This window comes from Aplidium turbinatum, chromosome 2 (genome assembly GCF_918807975.1).
Source record: "Aplidium turbinatum chromosome 2, kaAplTurb1.1, whole genome shotgun sequence".
Lineage (NCBI taxonomy): Eukaryota > Metazoa > Chordata > Ascidiacea > Aplousobranchia > Polyclinidae > Aplidium > Aplidium turbinatum.
The window spans coordinates 3,865,698-3,885,587 of NC_137473.1; the positions used below are offsets into that span (position 1 = coordinate 3,865,698).

At 39.7% G+C, this 19,890-nt stretch overlaps 2 protein-coding genes across 3 annotated transcripts in view; one reads left to right on the forward strand and one right to left on the reverse strand.

The window, feature by feature from the left end:
• Positions 1-1,152: 1,152 nt before the first annotated feature.
• LOC145765036 (casein kinase II subunit beta-like) lies at positions 1,153-4,977 on the forward strand. Its single transcript, XM_082576772.1, has 5 exons — positions 1,153-1,371; positions 2,308-2,458; positions 2,651-2,726; positions 3,845-4,034; positions 4,697-4,977. Exons 1-5 carry the CDS (start codon positions 1,232-1,234, stop codon positions 4,782-4,784), a joined length of 645 nt encoding a protein of 214 aa, XP_082432898.1. The 5' UTR covers positions 1,153-1,231; the 3' UTR covers positions 4,785-4,977.
• A 379-nt stretch (positions 4,978-5,356) lies between these two features.
• LOC145764555 (uncharacterized) overlaps positions 5,357-19,890 on the reverse strand; it is a 30,166-nt gene continuing 15,632 nt past the window's right edge. Inside the window, exons 10-21 of one of the 2 annotated variants that reach the window (XM_082576178.1) lie at positions 18,632-18,785; positions 16,484-16,656; positions 15,129-15,321; positions 14,609-14,647; positions 13,623-13,739; positions 13,244-13,302; positions 12,426-12,527; positions 10,412-10,595; positions 9,867-9,924; positions 9,543-9,588; positions 8,895-9,087; positions 5,357-7,200 (exon numbers count right to left, since the gene is read on the reverse strand). In XM_082576178.1, coding sequence (XP_082432304.1) covers positions 6,472-7,200; positions 8,895-9,087; positions 9,543-9,588; positions 9,867-9,924; positions 10,412-10,595; positions 12,426-12,527; positions 13,244-13,302; positions 13,623-13,739; positions 14,609-14,647; positions 15,129-15,321; positions 16,484-16,656; positions 18,632-18,785 — 2,047 coding nt within the window. In that variant the 3' untranslated portion in view covers positions 5,357-6,471. The remainder of the gene's footprint in view (positions 7,201-8,894; positions 9,088-9,542; positions 9,589-9,866; positions 9,925-10,411; positions 10,596-12,425; positions 12,528-13,243; positions 13,303-13,622; positions 13,740-14,608; positions 14,648-15,128; positions 15,322-16,483; positions 16,657-18,631; positions 18,786-19,890) is intronic. The other variant, XM_082576179.1, reaches the window with a different exon arrangement.

The window sequence follows — 19,890 nt, forward strand, 5'->3', positions numbered from 1 at the left end:
AATGCCTCGCGATGGCTTGCTTTGTATCTTCAACGAGCGTGTTGTTTTGGTTGTAGAATTCTGGTGCGATGTGTTATTATCGGTTATGACCTGAAGTAACCTCTGATTACGAAATCTGTATTATGTAAAACGTGTTTTCTGGAATCATTTTCCCTACGTGACTTTCTAGAGACTTCTGTTGTGTACATTTAAATGCTGCTTGATAGAACAATGGTTCTTTATGATGTAACCTTACGTAACCTTCTCGAAGTTACTGGACTGAACAACCAACTATAAATAGTGGTGTAGTTTGTGTAATGATTATTATGGTGATTATTATGAGTTGATTATGAGAGTTGTGCTATGAGTTGTGGATTGGTAGTTGATGCAGAAATTAGAGTTATTTGAGAAGCTGTTCGTTAAAGTTCTTCAAGAAGTCAGATTATCATTTCACTAGTAGAATTATTCGACATTTAATTGACTGCTTTTCGGTTTGACCCATTAAACTACGTCATTGAACCTTTCCAAGTCTTTTTCCTGGTAAGAGATAGAAAGAAATCGTGACATGCACGAACAATCGCACATTAACAAAACAACATATTTTTCTGTTCAATATAACATTTTGTGTGAAAAGCATTGCCCTACCTGCCAAGCTGATACAATCTGCAGACTTTACTAGGAATAGTACCTAAATAAACGGGCTCCACAGTGCTCCGCACCTAAATATCCTGACGCCACAGTGTGCGCGCCTATTTGACCGGCGCCTAACAGTCTGCGCCTAAAAGACTTGCTCCCGTTTCTCGGGCTAGTATCCCCAAGGGTATGAGTTAGATACTACCCAGAAGCATTTTCATCATCATCATCACTAAATTGCCTGCTGAAAAACACTGCCTAAAACTAAAAGTAAACTTAACCCATTGAGCTATCGGGGCAGACAAGTCAGCCAGAAATGTTTTAGTTCTATGATAAAGTAAATAGGTCTTGAAAGTTTGTTGTTCAATCACCTCAGGTACATTATGAAGATGACTTATTAAAGATACAGCATCAGTGGCATCTTGTAGATGTAACCTTTTGAATTCATATAGCCTTTTGCATTTATCATACTCCTATAGTCTGCATGATTAATACTGTACATCAAAACTTGAACTGATGAAGCATTGCTATTTCAAGGAAACTTGGTCTTAATTAATTAATAGGGCATTAACTTACACATTTAGAAGTCTTTGAGTGGTTCATTGTTCTTCATTTCATCATGAGCTCATCGGAAGAAGTTTCATGGATTTCGTGGTTTTGTGGGTTACGTGGCAATGAGTTTTTTTGTGAAGTTGATGAAGATTATATTCAAGATAAATTCAATTTAACTGGTCTTGGAGAACAAGTTCCACATTACAGGCAAGTTTGTGCATTGTAAGACGGGAAAAAATGTGTCATCTAAACGATGTGTCTCGTTGTCTTTTTGCATTGCACACGATCAAGAAAGTTTTGATTCCTTTGCTTTGCACGATTTTGATACAGCGGATCCAAACTTTGCCTTAAAATACATGTACATGTAAAAGTTAACAAAAGTTGTGCTTAGTTTAACCTTTTGTAACACTTAACTTGTTTACTTGCTGTAATAGTGTATTGTTATTGAATCCATCAAACAGTTGCATTGTTTGAACACTTAAATTTGCTGGATTATCCAATTTTACACCAGCAATATTTTATTAGCAGCTTGATTTGTCGTGCTTTAATATTGAAACGAATGATGATGATTATGTGCCTGATCTAATATAGACATTTACGATCATGGTTTTCCCATCTGCTCTGTCATTTGACATTCGTTTGTTTTGACTGTTGTGTTTGTGGCCCATTGATTCAAGCTGTTTAAGGTTAATCTTTGTCGACCTCTGCTTCTTTTTCCTTGCATCATGCCCAATAGTGCTTATTTTTCCATACCGTATCTCTATGTCAGTGGGTGTGACCTACAAATTGCATCTGGCCCCAACGAACTGTTGTTATCAACCTTCTTTCTGTTTCTTTCAATTCCAGAATTTCGTCATTGCTTTTCTTTTCAGTCCAAGAAATCCATAACGTTGAAGCGATACAAAATATCAAATAGAATGGAATAAGTTTGATAAAATTTTAGTAACTTGCAAATAATTATGCCAACTGTTTTTATTGAATATCTGATATTGGACTTATAAAGGTTGAAGTTTTAGTGTTTTGTCAGTTCTACTGTTTCCTTAACCTACTGTATGGTATGGCATGTATTTTTTAATATGACATAGACTGTTACTGTCTAAATGTGACTGAAAAAGCATGTTTTTTGTGCAATGTTATGTGCAGACAAGCTCTTGACATGATACTGGATTTGGAGCCTGATGATGACTTAGAAGACAACACCAATCAGTCGGACTTGATTGAACAAGCAGCTGAAATGTTATACGGGTTGATACATGCAAGATACACTTTGACAAACCGAGGCATCGCACAGATGGTAACTTCTTACTTCTATTATAAACTTTTACGTTGGTATGCTGAAGTACAGTAATTATGGTGACTTGATTGCATAGCAAGTGTGAGTCTGTATGTAGCGACTGTATTTGCCCTTAGGCCTTTTGAGAGTGCTCTTGTCATCAACATACTTTTCCAATAACTAAGCCTAACCATATAACTTCTGGTTTTTCAGCTTGAAAAATACCAACAAGGCGATTTCGGTCACTGCTCTAGAGTTTACTGTGAAAACCAACCCATGCTTCCTATTGGTAAGTTGCTAAGTGCTATCTACACTCTTGTTATAGCACAAAGAATGTGATAAGTTGATAACATTCAAAGAATAGATGTCACATTGAAGTATGGTCAACATATAGTAGGTTGCAAGCATCAGTTTGAACAAAATGGTGCTTTGAAATTCAATGATTCTTCTTATCTTGTCTATAGCGGCCGAGTGACGGCGGGTGTGCCTTCTGGATTCGCTAACCAACTACGGTGACAGAAGACGTATAACTAAAGTCTTGCCCTAGTTTGCATGAAATGTTTACTATGCAATCACAAAACCTAACTAAGTTTTATAAAGCTTTAAATTGGTGAATTCTTCTCAAAAACATACGGTTCGCGAAAATTTCAGGGTTGAGCTTTGCTATGAAGACCTACCGGCACTTAAACCCTCTTTGCGGTTAGTTTTCATCAATTACTGATCTTCCGACAGCAGTATCACTAAAAATGTTTTCATAAAATGTTATTTATGTTAATTGTTAAAATGTTATTTTATTTATGTTAAAATGTCATTCATAAAAAATAATGCAGAATTTTTCGGCACACGACATCTGGGCGAGCCCAATTAGGCGAAACCCACTTGGGCGAGACTAAGTGGGCGACGGACCATGTGGGCGACGGTAACTAAAGTTTAGCCGTTCGGAACGGTGGTGACCTATATAATTTATCTAGTTGCTTTGCGGCGCACGGTTTATCGTGAAGAGATCGTTTAAGAGAAACCTACAGCCAAAACTTCCGGTCACCATCGATGCTGATGAAAACGCTACAGCTACCAACATAACACGCGCAATTAGTGTTCTAGACTCTATAAATCTTATGCGCCTCATGACAGGACGTCACTGCACAGACAATCCAAAATTGTTTTTTTTCGCGGATTCACTCCTGCTGTTCGGATGAACCTTTTTTGGGATTTTTACCAGAAAAAGTCCCCCTAGCGTTGACATTAGAAGCGTATGCCGAGTTTGTTTGCGTAGATGACAATCTACAACTAGATAAACCATACAGCTCACCACCGTTCCGAACGGCTAAACTTTCGCTACCGTCGCCCACTTGGGTTTCGCCCAGATGTCGTGTACCATGATTTTTTAATTAATTTTTGAAAATCGAGGTCTTTCTGACGTACCTGGAGAGGCAATGGTGAAGCTCTACTGCCCCAAGTGTCAAGATGTTTACACCCCCAAGTCATCCCGGCACCACCACACGGATGGAGCGTACTTTGGCACAGGGTTTCCCCATATGCTGTTTATGGTGCATCCGGAGTACCGGCCCAAACAACCAGCTAATAAATTTGTTGCCAGGTGAGAGGTGTTTTCGTACGATAGCTGTGTTTGACTCCATTACAAAGGCTTCACTGACGGACCAAACACGAATAATTTGGCCCTGGCTAAGCTTTTAATTATACATTGGCCTAATTTTATGTACTGTGTCCAGTGTCCACCTGATAGCAAATCATTTGTGCCATTGTTTAGTTTCAAGATGTGATATCATGTCAATGAAGTGCTGGACCATAAATAGAAGATTTTTTTATTTCTTGTCGTAAAATGTCCGAATTTTAAACTAATACTGGCCGTGTGCCTCCCGGTTGACTGGCAGCTCTGCTGGAACTCCTAGATCAAATATGAACTGTTTGTTGGAAGCTAGACATGCCTCAAATTCCATGAACACGTTTTCATATGAAATAATTTACGATTGCGTGACACTAAGCGGATATACTAATACCACGACACCCTCGGAGGGTTTAAGCAACGTCGCACTGTTTTATTGGTTGGTGACCGACCAACTTCCTTTGGAGGTATAAAACAAAAACGGTGCCATGTGAAATCTGAACGATTTTTGTGCAACTGTCTTTGTGCGAGCGCAGTGACAACGACCCTCGACCGCCTATTTCGGCAACCGAGGGTAGTGAGAATTGATGACGATAGACATTGTTTTCTCAAGGATTTTATTGCTGAATTTGCAGATTATTTGGCTTCAAGATCCACCCCATGGCTTACCAACTCCAGTACCAGGCGTCACAGAAACTCAAGAACTCATCCAAGAGGCATTGAAGAATGATACGGCGCCATAGTTGTCTATCACCACATCCGCCTTTCACTAAATTGATGCTGGACTTTTGATGTTCTTTGATATCTTTTGTTTTTGCACGTTCTGTATATATTCACCATCATGTAACGGGCTAACAGTTTTTGTGTTATTTAATAGTGTATTAAATTTGCAATAAACTTTTAGTGTTTCTTCTTGACCAAATACGAAATCAAATTTACGAGACTTATTCCCAGTCGGACATGCCGAATAATGATAAACTTGTAATCCACTGCTGCAGTTCACTGAACCACAATTGTTGTCCAGTGTTTCTGCTTTCAATTTCGTTTTATTTAACATTACACATTGATAATCTCGCGCCCAAAAACTAAATGCAGCCAATCAGCCCGTTTGGAACCGAGCTTAAGGAATACGTCATGAGCTTATCTGCCATCGTAGTTTCAGAAACAAAGGTTTGGTGAAACACTGCTATGGTTTGTGCTGCTAAAAACGTTGCCAAACACACATTGGTGGGGTCTCAGGTCATCGAAAAGTTTTAGAACTTCCTAGCGTAGTTAATGCACGCACAACTTCCACACAAGGCCAGTTTCCTTTTAATAACTTTAAAAACAAAAGCATGACGTTAAACAAGTAATATCGAGCGGATAAAGTCTTGCAAGGTAAATACGGACAACACTACATGGTTACAAACTCGCACACAATGCAAGAAACCTTAACTGGGGTATGTCCCGAATAATACCATGTTGCCTACAAGTGACCGTTTTATATCCCCAAAAATACCAAGTTTCTGAAATGAAAAGCGGTAGCTTCTAAAACACTTTCAATTGTTCAAGACTCCGTAAATTCAGTTGTGATGCGGTTAGGGCGTCATCCGAAATGTTAGGACATAACCAATACAAATAATGAACAGTAAAAGCACTCATCGGTGACAGATGAATTGCGTGACGTGCATAATCAACCAATACTCAAAATTTTGCTCTAGTTGTGATCTTGTCTTAAGCATAATGTGAATAATTACATCTTCGTGGCAAAAATTTCAGCAACGTTCACATCATTGCACATAAAAATTTATATGAAATCTTAAGATTTGGATTTCATAGAAAGGTTCGTTTAAACTACCGTATATCTTTTAAGTAATACTGCAAGAAAACAAATACGTATAAAAACTTTGTGTAAATGGAGTTGGGATTTCCAGAATGGGTTGTGCCATCTTGACAAGGCTTGCCACTTTGAACTACCGGTAACAAAACACGTTTCTGCTTTTGACATTTGAGTTGCTACTAAATCCCAGAGGTCGACTAAAACCTTGGCATCAAAAGTTGAAATACAATCAGCGTAGATTGGGAAATCGTGGAAATACCATTGCGTTGGTAGCTAGTGGTAGTGCGGTTGGTAGTAGTGTTAGCTAAATAAAATAAAATGGGGGTCCCATTTTGGATAAAATACCTACTCGCAGTAGGCTAGAAAGAGAGATGGATCACCCCTGGGCGGTTTGCCTCCCTTCCAACAGACGCCCCTAGTCGCCAGGGGTTTGAACATAGTAGTTGCGAAACGACTTCTGAATGGAAAGGTCTTGCGTTCGAATCTTTACCCAGGCAGGCGGAATGCGTAGTTCGCAACAACATTTTGCAATAATTCCTTACCTGGTTAATGCAACGAGTCAAAAGCTGTTACCTATAAAAACAAACAACACTACAGACCTTCTTTTGACTTCCATGAATTCAAAAGATCGGAAAATAGTTCGTTATCTATGTTCGCGGAGGGTGACTTACGTAGCGAACCACCAAGGGGGGGCCTGTTACCTATTAACCCAGAAACTTTGGAGGGTTTTACCCCTTGTTGGTTCGCTTCACTAGAAAAAGGGTTGGTATCCCCGTATGGTGTAACGTGCTGGTTTCCCATCACGAATGGCTGGCTGCTCATAGAACGGACCAGTGGGCTGTGTTTCGCATGATTCAAACTTGTTTTATCTGGTTGCGTGTCAGGCATAAACAGCGTTGCTATAGTAACTTTTTTGTTTGTTCGCGCATAATTCCCATAGTTTGGCACGACGGTCGGTGTGCTGACTTTGAACGGGTTCAATTTTTCCGGACTCAGTTTGTGGGGATTCCTGGCGGGGGGATCACTCTGGGGAAGGGCTGTGGGCACCTGGGAGGTCTGGGGAGGGGCTGTTGGCACCTGGAAGGGATTAGATGGGATTGATACAGTTGCGAGGTTATTTGGTGGGGCGGTCGGCATTGACACAAAAGGGTTTGTTGATTTTTGAGGCGGTTGCTTGGTGACCGCTTTCGAGTCTGTGTTGTTCCATGAAGTCCAGGTTTGATGGGAATCTATTGGCTGCTCGCAAGAGGTGGAGCCAAAGTCTAGACCAATCAGATCGTCAGTTGCCGATGATTGACTTGGAGTTATTTTGCAGGAAATCTGTAACAAAGCACTGACATAAACAAACGTGCCTGGAAGAAATACCATTCACACAGCAAATAACCACTCCAATCAAGAAATTCCAAAAAAAACAAGACAGTATGCATTAGACTAAAAGATTTTCAGAGCGTAAACTTCTTCCTTGAATGTTTAAACTAGTCAGTTGTGCAAACTTCGATACTACGCTCTTTGCCTAGTCCACTTTTTGCCACCAGCAAAAGTATCTCAAAGTTTTGAGTTTAAGATGAAGGTTTACTTTGTAAGCTACGCTATCATAATAATTTAGAAATTTCATCATCAATTACAAAAAGCAATAATGTTTATACACCGATGCTCTATGAGTTATTCAACTTAAGTTTAGGACTTGTGTCAAGCACTGAAGAGTAAAGATGCATGTTAATTTTTATGATAAAACGTTATTTTCAGCAAATTTACTTGGATGCTGCTTCAACCAAACAAGAGATATTTTATTAACAAAATTAACTGCTGGCTGCTGCTTCTACACAAATAAAATAAACCAGTGCGACTGAATCGTGACGTCATCGCTGATGACGCAGCGACCTCGTCAGTGGCTGCCGCAATTAGTAGAAAATCAAGAGCGTAGGAGACAACGTGCACTCGTGCAGCAAGAATGTAACAAATGCTGAAATAAAATTGAAAATAAGTTTTCCCAAGGCATTGATGCGTCATTACCTCGATGTACCTTCCGTATTAGCATTGTAGAGTCTAAAAAGTTAGTTTTAGTTTAAGTCTTTGTTTTCCTTCTTATGCTAATGTATTGCTGCCTCATACAAACTCAAATTCCCAGAGGAGCGGCGAAAACGTAATGCGTAACGTTAGAAAACGTAATGCGTAACGTGTAAGTCAAGCTGGTCGCTGCTATGTCATTTACGTGGATCTTTGTTTAGTAGCGGGAAGGCAAGAAAGATAACCTTCAAGCATGCCTTAAAGTATTTTGCCAATGTACTTATGTACAATGGCGACTGCAACTATGTTGCCAATGTACTTAGTCCAGGTGGCGAACCGACGTCCACTATCATACCATACAAGCCGCTTTATCACGAATGTTTAAGATGTATGTGACTGTTTGCATGTTCGAACAACTCTACTCCACTCAACACTACGATGGCACAATAACAATATGGTGATAAATATAGGCGAGATGTTGCGAAAACGTGAAATAATTTGTAAATGACAGCAGTAGTGTCACTTTGTAACCACACAAAAGCAGCTTCAACAATGTCGAAAACTACTTTGGAAACCAAATACCCAAAGAAATAAGATTTAATTTATTGATGTTACCCGGCGTGGTCAAAGCCTGCGAGTTACTGGACCATTAGAAAGATCCAGGCCCTCCGCAGGCAACAAGTGATGGAAAAATCTACGCTAGTACCACGGATACAGCATGTCAATAATATAGACGACATGAACCGACGATGTCAGTTTTCAAGCAGCCACAGCATTAACCAACATAAGTATTTACTTCCGTGTAACATCGTCAAAAACGTTGGCACACAGCAGCAGATCCGAAGACCAGACAATTACTGGGGATTTCCAGATGGTTTTTGTTGCAACTCAACTAAAAAAACTCAAAAAATTAAAGCGGCTGCTTGGGTCAATGCAGCCATTCACTGGACACAAGATCCCGTCATATAAGACAAAAATAACAACGCAACATAAACAATGTAAAATACCTTAGTGCCGTCTGACGTCACAGAGAGGTCTATGAGCTGACGTGACGTTGAATCGACATCGAGATAACGTTCCGGCGATTGTTCGTCGGATGAATACGACTGCTGCTTGCTGCCGCTGGTGACAATCAGGTGAGGTCGCGATCGGACGCGCTTCTGGCGACGAATCTCAGCCGAATGCCGCTTTTCGAGCGTCCTGCAACAACCATACGCCGCCAGCTATCAAATACGTACGTTCTTCACCTATATCTCCCAGTAAGGTGTGCCTGGGCACACTGACTGTAACTACTGTCCCTTACTGACGAGGGTCGCTGTAACCCAACGGTATGAAACAGGTATATTTCAATTAAAAAAATACATCACTTTACATTGATACAACGTCTCCAGACAGTGAGCCAATGCAAAAAGACCGATTTTCTACACAGAGTAGTGCACTTTCTCACTACCATACACAATTGTTCCTCATCCACAAAGCAATTGTTGCACAATCATGCGCTACAATGCACTTTCCAAAGATAAGCATGTACCATGCATTTCGCATGCTGCGGCAACTACATGTCGCCACAAATATACGAGTGGTAGGAAATTCAATAAGCACAAGTTTCACGTCTTAAGAAAACTTGTCAGTGAAACAATCTTGTAAAAACTCACTCTTTCCGGGAAACAGTAGATGTTAGTTCTTTAGGTTGAACAGAATCTGTAAAACAAAAAGATTTTTATAAAATTGACGCCAACAGGGAATAATTACCTGCATACAAATGCGCACGCCTGCCACTCGGAAGACTTGTTGTTTGCTTATTTTGCGCTGTTAAAACATTGCAGGGCATGGAATTAAACGTAACGACATATAAATTACGTGTATTACATATGAAAGTTAAACTCGTTATATCTAGTTCTTCAGTAACTACAGACCAGCGCACAACTACCAAATGCAGTTAATAAAACTTGAAAGAAACAACTCTCCATTGCTATTACCTGAAAAATCCAGAAGCAAATTCGGTTGCGTCTGTTCAGGTTCCTCTGTAGGTGAGCTCTGCAACGGGAAAACAGAATTATTAAAAAAGACAAAAAGGAAAACAAATGAATTAAGATTGTCGCGATTTTATAAAGGTCATGCTTCAGTGAGTAGAGATTTATTTTTGGATCATCATAATCAGTAGCGAGAAGGTACATAAGGTGACGGGCGCTCCCTTTAAGACAGTCACATGCTCCAGGTGAGCGTCGAACTCACAACCAATGCATCAGATACTTTCACCTCTCGGCCATGCAACCGACGTTCTATACAGCAATGGTTGAACTAATTTTTGGATTGGAGATCTAAACTAAATTATTACTGAGATGAATGCTAAAAAAGCATTTGGAAAGAAAAACATTGCGCAAAAACATTTTTGAAAAACGTATAGTTTGCTTTACTGTAGATATGGTGTATTGTACCAAGATTTAACTCTTTTCTGATGCACAAAAACATGCTTACATGATACAGGCGAACAGTAGCTTTCAAAACAGTTTAAACTTCTCACCAAATTGGTAATTTTTTCCTCCATAACAAGCTGCATGTCAGTGAGCAGATCCATATCGACTCCAGTGTACGTTGCGTTAGACAAGGTTCGTTCTCTATCCCCTGGTGACTTTTCCAAGTGATCAACATCGGGGTCGGAGGAAAGCGTGTCCTCCAAGCTAATCGTGGTGTATTTACGAGTGTGGCTGAACAATACACGATGCGTCATTTTCACTTGTGACGTAACAGGCCAGATGAACACTTTCATTTCATAGCAGGCGATGTACATGTTCAAGCCAGGAGGGGAATCAAATGTGCAACGTTTAACTTGAAAGCGAAGTGCGAAGTTGTTTGACTTCAAGTGAAATTCAAGTCGCCATTCTTACTAAAATCAACAATTGTTAAATTATTTATTTCCTATAGTTAGTTATGATAACTACAATTAATTTTTCTCGGTGATAATCGCAATCGTTGTAAAGCGTTTACCTTTCATAAAAAATAAACGTTACCAATCATCTGATCGTATAATAAACCAATCGAACAAATACCAACCACCGGTGTTCCCTCTGAGGTGGGAAACTGGGTCATTTGCGCAGTGAAACGTTATTTTTTCGCACAAGTTTGTAACTTATAAATATCAAGTTAAAAAAATTCATTCGCCACTCTGCAAACACAGACTTGAAATCACAATACACTCAAAAAAATGTGATGCGCAGTGTAAAATTTTCTCCGAGGAAACACTGACCACCACCATGCTATGAAATGAGACCACTTATTAAAACGTTTCTACCCAGGTTTAATCATAAATCTACTTGCAATCTAAAAGAATAAAGCAAAAAAGCAAAGAAAAACATTTCCAAATATAAGATTCGATTGCAAGTAACAGCAATTGAAAAGTGTAGTTTGAATAGCGCTTGCAAAATACTTTTATAAATTTCCAGGATTCAAAAGTTGACTGTATTTCGATTACAAAAGAATCCTTCCACAGCTAACTCGGATTCGACCAAAACGTGACGAACACTTTTAAAAATACACTCTTCAATTGAGTAGTAACATTTCGTATGTGGAACTCAGTTAACGCAAAACGTTAGCACCGTAAAAATAACAATCTCACATTCTCATTGTGGTGTAGAAATAAAAGATAATCTGAAAGACTGTTACTCCAAACAAATAGCAAACTAACGCAAATCAAACGTTAGTAAACGTCCCGGCCTCTGATCGGCCGCGGACTCGAATCGATGAAAGCAAGCGTTGACTCAACTGAGGGTATTGTCAAAAGTAAAACATAAAAACACACAAAAAATAGCTCAGCGACAGGTCCAGCACACAAAGCCACGTTAGTCTACAGCTTTTGACGTAGGATATTCTTCAAATGATTAAGTCTAATTTCAACTTCAATCCTGGCAATTTTGTACGCTCGTAGACCCGTAGAGGTTTCGCATTGCTGAAGCACTCCCAGTTACTGAGGTTGATGATCGTGCCTTGTGTCTAACATCTCTGAATCATGACATAATCATGCGCTCTTGGTGGGAGTCAAACCAGCAACCTTCATCATCACATCTTGGACACGCGGTTGACATGAGCATGTGATGATGATGATAATAAAGTAATGATAATGTTTTGGAGGTAGAAGCAAATATGGAAAACAATTTTTTTCTTTCTTTTTTTATAAAGATTGACGTAATCATAAAACCTATATATTTTCTTTATCGCTACGAAACATATATTTTTTACTTCAGCGTTATTCGCTATGAGGATGTGCGTTTTAATGATGCAAGAAACGCCAATAAATCATCAAAAATGTTACCTATTGCTTGTTGATTTATTATTGCTTGATGAGCATAGCTAAGGATTAGCTAAATCATCAGAATCATATGCAGGGTTTGAAGTAAAAAAAAAGAAAGTTGGAAGCAGACCATGCAGGATTGTGACCGAACAAACAGTTTGTGAGTCACACACAGAAAAGGTAAAAAAAAACAACAAAAAGGTTGGAAGAGCAGACAGTCTAAGATCAAACAAAGGATGCACAATTATACCACTTAGAAAATCTCATGGCTTTCTTCTTTCGCGGGGGTGCCTTCGGGGGACTAAGCACGAGAAAAGAGGGGGGCACCATGGCGACCTTACCCTCTGGAATTCTATACACAAACAAACTTGTCAATAACAACAATCCTGATATAATGAAGAAATGACTAAACGATATACTTTCAACTCTAGACTGGCATCACAAGCCCAGGTACAAATGGGATGGTTGCTTCAGCACAGTGTTCTAAACTGAGGTAAACTAAAGCAATAAAAATGGATCATCTGGTCAGAAACGGGTTAAAATTTGCTTGTAGAAAAGTTAGTCGAATGTCTGGCTTCTCTGAGGGAGTGATGTCTCAGGGCCTCGAAGTGCTTGAATCAAAAAATGAAATTACGCTAACGATGCGACGAATTGACATCTCATAATGATCATTGTGTGGTTGGGCTGGCAATGATAGGAATGACTTTCAAGTGACGAATGGAGAAATGTATGGGAATGAATGGGGTGACGTCATGACGATGAAACATGAAGTGCCGCAAAATTAAATGATCCCACAAACATGCAGCTCCTAAAACACTATCCAAGTATTTGAAAATCATCCAAGAATTATAATCCATTTAAATTTATATATATAATAGATGGAGTTTCGCTTTTAGCAGCATGATCGTTGTTTATTTCATAAATGTAGAAAGATACAAACGATCTGTTTTAGCCTGATGCTGCTGGCATTTAAATTTAATCCATCCTATGAATTCTTAAGCCTGTTACGAAACAAAAAATACAATTCCTTTATTTCGAAAATGTCTCCAGAGAAAGAAATGAACTCACCTATCAGACGAAGCCTCGTGGAGCACAGAGGAGGGACGGGCTGGCCGGGAAGGACGGATCTGAGGAGTTATAAAGTTTACTATTTCGCTGACAAAAGTTTTAATGTAGCAGATACACGCTACATATGCCATGCAAGCATCAATCGCTTGCGTATGAGACTGTCATACTTAAATTGCATATGACACACAGCTAAAAAGCACTAAAGTCAACGCTGGTAAAGTTAACAATTTTAAGGGAAGAGTGAAAAAAATAACGTATCCAAAAAAACAACAGATGAAGACAATGAGACTGAAAACATAGAGACAAGGATAAGCATTAAGCAGTACTAGCGCCCACAAGTTGAAGTTGGCAGGTCATCAAAACTTGGTCAACAACTAACCCTCTGAGCGGTTTCATCCAAACTCTTCTTTCGACTGGCTTGAGTGGGCGGCTTCACTGGTGGCTGCTTCAGATAGTTTTTGAAGCTCTGTTGGGCGAACTTCATATTGTCCTTGGCCTGTACAAACAATTTAAACATGGAAACAGGTGAGGGATGAAGCAGACAAGGACCAGGCAGAACAAGAAGAAGATGCGATGATATGAAAAAGGAGCGAAGACAATCGCTGCAAGGAATGAGTGACTTCGTCACTTCTGGAACGAAGAAACTTGAAGATCAAGCGGCGCTGGTTCGACTCTCGGGGTGTGCGCTTGAGCCACGAACGTTAAGAACTGCTCTCCATTCAGCGGTATCTGGTGAATGGAATAATTCCCCGACAACAAAAAGACTTCAACAATCAGACACTTCACTCTGTCAAAATCGGTGACTGGGCCTGCGTCAGTGATTCAATGCCTCTACAAGTATGCGAAACTGCCAGGATTAAGCTCTGCAAGAAGCTTTCCCAGTCCGAGGATAAAGATTCAATCAATCAATCAATGAATCAGCCATCCCCACTAATAAATACAAAACCGAATTTGAAAGGTGATGAAATTACTTAGTTAACACGTGTACTAAATCTGGGTGTCATTCATACAAATTCTCATCATAATTTATCGCCGGCAACTGGCCAAAGAAAGTAGAATAACAAAGTAAGGCGTTAGTAGAAGTAGACACTAGACATGCTTTGTATGGGAATTAGCTAATCGAATGTGACTCCCATAGAAGCATTCAAAACTGATGATATAACGAGTTAGCCCAGTCAGTTATTGAATCTACGTCCGCAGATGCTGAATTAATGTAAAAAAAAACAAAAAAAGGCAATCTGATGACTGGACATTTCATGGTTGAAGCCGGCCTAGAAAGTTGATTTACTTATCTCACTTCGTTAACTTTAGAGAAATAAGCTAAAAAACTGGCTGGTTCAGTCGGTGGCAATAAAAGTGCATTACCTTACGTTGGAATTGAGTAATGAATTTGTTTCCTCCTTTCTGCAAATATAAAGAGATTACTCTGCGGTGACAACATTGCTGGTGATTTAAGACCCAGACAACAAATCGACAACAACACGAAAACGACCATGAAAACGACCAACAACACGAAAACGACCATGCCTAGTCTGCAAATCAGTTGGTGTTTAGACGTTAAATCAATGTTAAAAAACAACTGATTTGTTGTCTGGGAATTAGAAAGTGAACATTGCTGACCGACATTGCATTGATTCCAAACTATCCTTGGTTGCAACGAGAACAAGGATTTATTTAAATTGCTATAATTTTGTACCCAGTCTACAACTCAATCCATTTTACATTGATCCAACGTCTGCAGATGTTAAATCAATGTAAAAAAGGATTGATTTTCCGTTGGGTATCTTATTCATATATTAACAAGTCTGGATTCGAATTGTGACATGACAATATTACAGAACTTGATCGACCATAGCAAAAATCTTGGCAACAGTGCCATACATACCTTGGCAACAGTGAGCCATTCTTTGTATGTGTCCCGATCACTTTCACGGGCGGCGTCCACCATGTTCACTTCGTTCTCGAAGTTGTCTCTGAATCCAACACCCGCGTTCAACATTTCGAGCCGCCCATCCACAAACTGTTTGAAGGTCTGCAGTTGGACAAGTTCTCGCGCGAATTCCTTCGCGGTGTTCGACCTAGCGAGGAATCACAAGATGACGCGACTGCCTGGTAGCCATGACACCAACAATGGCTTCAGTACTCTACCGAGTCGCATATGGCAAAATTCGTCACTTGTGCATTGATTAAACATCTGTAGACGTTGAATATATGTAGAAATATTGAACTTTTTCGAAGCGTGATGTGCCGACGTGTTATGATCATCATGACTGTGTTCAATGTTCAATGCGCGTCATGCTCTATCTCAGCAGAAAATATTTTAATTAAGACAATCTCATATGATATTTATGAAGTTGAATCGATCACTGCATTCGTGCTTCAGTTTACTAATAAGTAATAACGTTTCAGGTGTGTTGCCCTGATCCTACTTGTTTGCCTTTTTATAAAATCAACATTCTCAGTGGCCTTTATGTTGTGTTACCGCTTTTTTAAAGACTTCACATCTCGATTTAGCCTTGTGTGAATGCTGTAGTGTAGATGCAACCAGGCTGGTGAATGGTTGCATGAGATGAAACACAACACACCTTGTTTAGAAATATGTATCTGCATTGCAGAATATATATGAATAATATTGAAATATATAAATACATTGCAGAATAATACATGAAGAGCAAAACTACATTTCTGACCATTTTGGACTGCAACAAAACCTAGACACTGACCAGCGAACCAACTCGCGTCATTTAACAATTAAATGTTGCTGCTCTAGCACTGCAAGCGTTACCTCTAAGGCTCTAACCGGCGCAACGTCAACAATAGACACAAGAATAACCATGTTTCGCGTCAGTCAGGTTCGCAATACTCAAACAGTGTCATTAAAACTTTGTTTCACGTGCATTCACACGAAAAAACTTCAAGATCAAGCGGCGCTGGTTCGACTCTCGGAGTGTGCGCTTGTGCAACGCATCCTAAGGACTGCTCTCCATTCAGCGACACCTAGTAAATGGAATAATTCCCCGGCAACAACACTTCAACAGTCGGAAAGCTTCACTCTGCCAATCTCGGTAACCGGCCCTGCGTCACGAGCCTCTACATCTACAAGTATGCGAAACTACCAGGAATAACCTATCAAGGCTTTGTCAGTCCGAGGATAAAGATTCAAAACCAACCAAGCAGTCGACTTAAGCTGATTGTTGTGATAATAGATGAATGTTCATATTATAGTAATAATAATATTACCTGTGATAATAGATGAACGTATCCTCGTCAAACAAAATGGCTTCTTCTTGTTTGAACTTCAGTCCATTCCTGTATCCTCCAATCAGTCGTGCCTGGGTCCGGAGGAAGGCCGTGGAAAGGTTGACTCCCACGCCAACATCCGCTTTCCGGAGGAGTGATTTTAAAAACGAGACCTGGTACCAAAATGTGCACTGATATACACAGAAAATACAAAAGTACACACAGAAAATAATAAAGCAGGTTGGATGAGTTGATTGTCCCAAAGTGTCTCAATACAAATGAAGCAAGTGAGGTCTTCACTATTCATATCAAAAATGATATTTGTTATCGCGGTTGGTGTTGTGACTGAAGGAGTAAGGGAGGGATTGCTGAGCATAATTTTTTATGTGGATGACCTGGTTTTGAACAGTGGTAGTGTGGTGGGATTAGAAAAAACTTTACGAAATGGAAGGAAGCATTTGAGACAAAGCGTATGACGGTAAATCTAAAAAAAAAAAAAACGAAACTGATAATGAGTGAAGCGGAACGGTCTGCTACTATTCGGAGAATTCAATTCGGAAAATTCGATTCGGAGAAATTTCTAGTTGGAGAAAGCCTTTTTCGAAGTTTTATAAAATCTCACAGCGGCATATGTACATTCAAAGAAATTAGCTAATAATAGAGGTTCATCAACTAAAGTCTCAGCGAAATAAATAAAACAGTTGTCAAACGGCGTTTCGTGGTTAAAAATAGCGGTTAATCAAATGAACTCTCAGCGAAAATGTCTCAACTAAAGTTGTTAGATATCGCTATATCGCCTATACTCGCAAGATATCAGCGATTTACATCTACCTCACTGAAACAATAACTTTCTCGTTTGCATGGGCACGGAAGGCATACACAAAAACCGCTTACCCAAATGATCCCTACAAACTCTCTAAATAAACAGAAGCTGTTGCTGAATTTAAGAAATCACCGAATCGGTTCTCTCAGAAAAAAGTTGTCTTCGAATCGAATTGGGATTTCTTCGATTCGGAGTCTTCGAAACGGGCCATTCCGGGAGCGGAATGTATAGTTGTCAAGAGCGGTATTACCAGCAATGGTTAGAGCAATGTGTGGGGTAAAAACCAGGAGAAACAGACAGAAGAACTCATGGATATGCTAGAGATGATGGAGACTATTGAACAACTTTCCAGGACAAACGGAGCGAGATGGTATGGACATGTGCTAAGGAGGGAGGAAGGTAGAAAGTTTTCTTCAAAAGGCATTGACTTTGAAGGTAGATGTAAAAAGACAACGGGGACAACCAAGAAGAAGATGGAAAGAACAGGTGATGAGGCAGACAAGGCCAGGCTGAAGGAAGAAGATGTGATGAACACAACGAGATGGAGAATAGGAGTGAAGGCAATCGCTGTCAAGGAAAGAATCGGCCACCCCCCAATAGTGGGGACAAAACCGAATTTGAATGATGGTGATGATTCATAAGCTAATGTCGTCACGATCCTGTTACGCAATGTAACAAAATATGCTTTGACAGCTCCAATCGCATTATGAGGAAGTGCCACTTTCACTGTTGTAACCAAACGAACAACTTGCCAAGCACGTGACGCGGTAGCGTTGGCACATGTGACTATGTATTGGCACGACACATTGTTTTGAAGTCGGATATTTTCTCAAACAGCCATTAAAACTTTTGTCAAAATCATGTAACAGCGTGTTGTTCTACTATTGGTAGTTCAACTGAAATTGCTTCTTTACAACGCGGAAATGCACGAGTCAGTTGAATAAACATTGCACGTTCGTAAGAACAACAACAAAACAGCAGAGATGGTTGGATCAGCCATAGCCCATAATCATAATATCATAAATGCCAAACGCCATTTTAGTTCAACAGCATTTATCCACCATACAGTGAAGTCTAAATCCTTCTTTACTCAAGTGTGATTGTTGCGATTTTGCCAATTTTTTAACTCAAAAACTTATTTCCGTCCCAAGCACGTTTTAACGTTCGCGTTTGGTCGCTTCTAACTTTTTCTAAACCTTTGCTAAATTGACACGTGTTATTTTCGATGTGATTGTCAAAAATACAAATAACACGTGTCATGAAGTTTGGATGCCAGGCGCCGCGACAAGAAAATGTGGTTTGTAACTTTAAAAGTGTTCCTTTACCTTGTCATTAGGAATCCTTTCCAAGTCGTTGTGGGCGCTTTCAATCTCTCCGCTGTCTATATCAGCGACGATTATGTCGTCATCCATGACGATCATCTCGCGTACTTTGTGCATCAGAGACTTGTGGACTCCGACGAGGTAAGGCATAGGGGCTCTGTGGTATAAATGCAGCCATTGACAGTGAGAATCAACGCTATGAGTTGCAGATCGTGTAACAATTTAGTGGAAACTTATGCTTTGACAAAATGAGGTAGATCAGATGAACCCAGGCAGCAAAATCTGTCATTTTTACATTAAATCAACATCTGCAGACGCAGATTCAACGTTTGCAGAAGTTAAATCAATGTAAAAATGACAGATTTTGCTGTCTGGGAACAAACGGCTAAAGTCCGCTGAACTGTAGCAGTCAAAATTGTAAAAGTGCAGCCATAAAGTAAAAGTGAAAAGCTTCTGGGCCTGAACCAAACGGCAGGGAGCACAATAGGTCACAGCATACTTCGCCGCAAGAATATTCGAGACCAGATATCTCAAAAGTATTCAATAGGCTATTCAGTATCAATGAAGATATCTAACAATCAGATACATGCAGCAGACCATGCAAATCTAAACAACACCGTGCACATCTCATGACAGAAACGATTCGCATAATCATTTTTAAGACAAAACAATAGAACGAACAAAAGCATCTAGCCAACAAATCAGTCCTGTTTGACATTGATTAAACGTCTGCAGACGTCGAATCAAAGTAAAAACGGACTGATTTGTCGTCTGGATTTGTGAAGAATTTGTCAGCTCAGCATCTGGTTCATAAAATGACGCTATGACGTGGGGAATGACGTCAAACCAATTTAAAAACCAACGCTTGCTGGTGGGGAACATATGTCCCAGATTCAGGAAAAAAGAATGCAAGAAAGAAAGATTGGTTGGTACCAATCAAGTTTTTCATGATGTAGATTACTGTGGCAACTAATTTGTGATTGTTACACTTGACTAATCAAGCAACCGAGGTAACCGTGGATATTGTAAAAAAAGAAATCACCAAGAATGAGACTTGAACCCGTGACTTTAGTATCATCAACAATCAACATGTCATCAACTGCCGCTGACTTCCCTATGTCAACATTTTAAAATGGGCTGAGTCATCAGTGCTTAAAACAGCTGATGTAGGCTACTTGCCACAAATTCAACAACAAGAATCCAATTCCAGACATCGAAGAACAAAACAAGGAAACATTGTCGGTCCTTATCGAAAAGTTTAA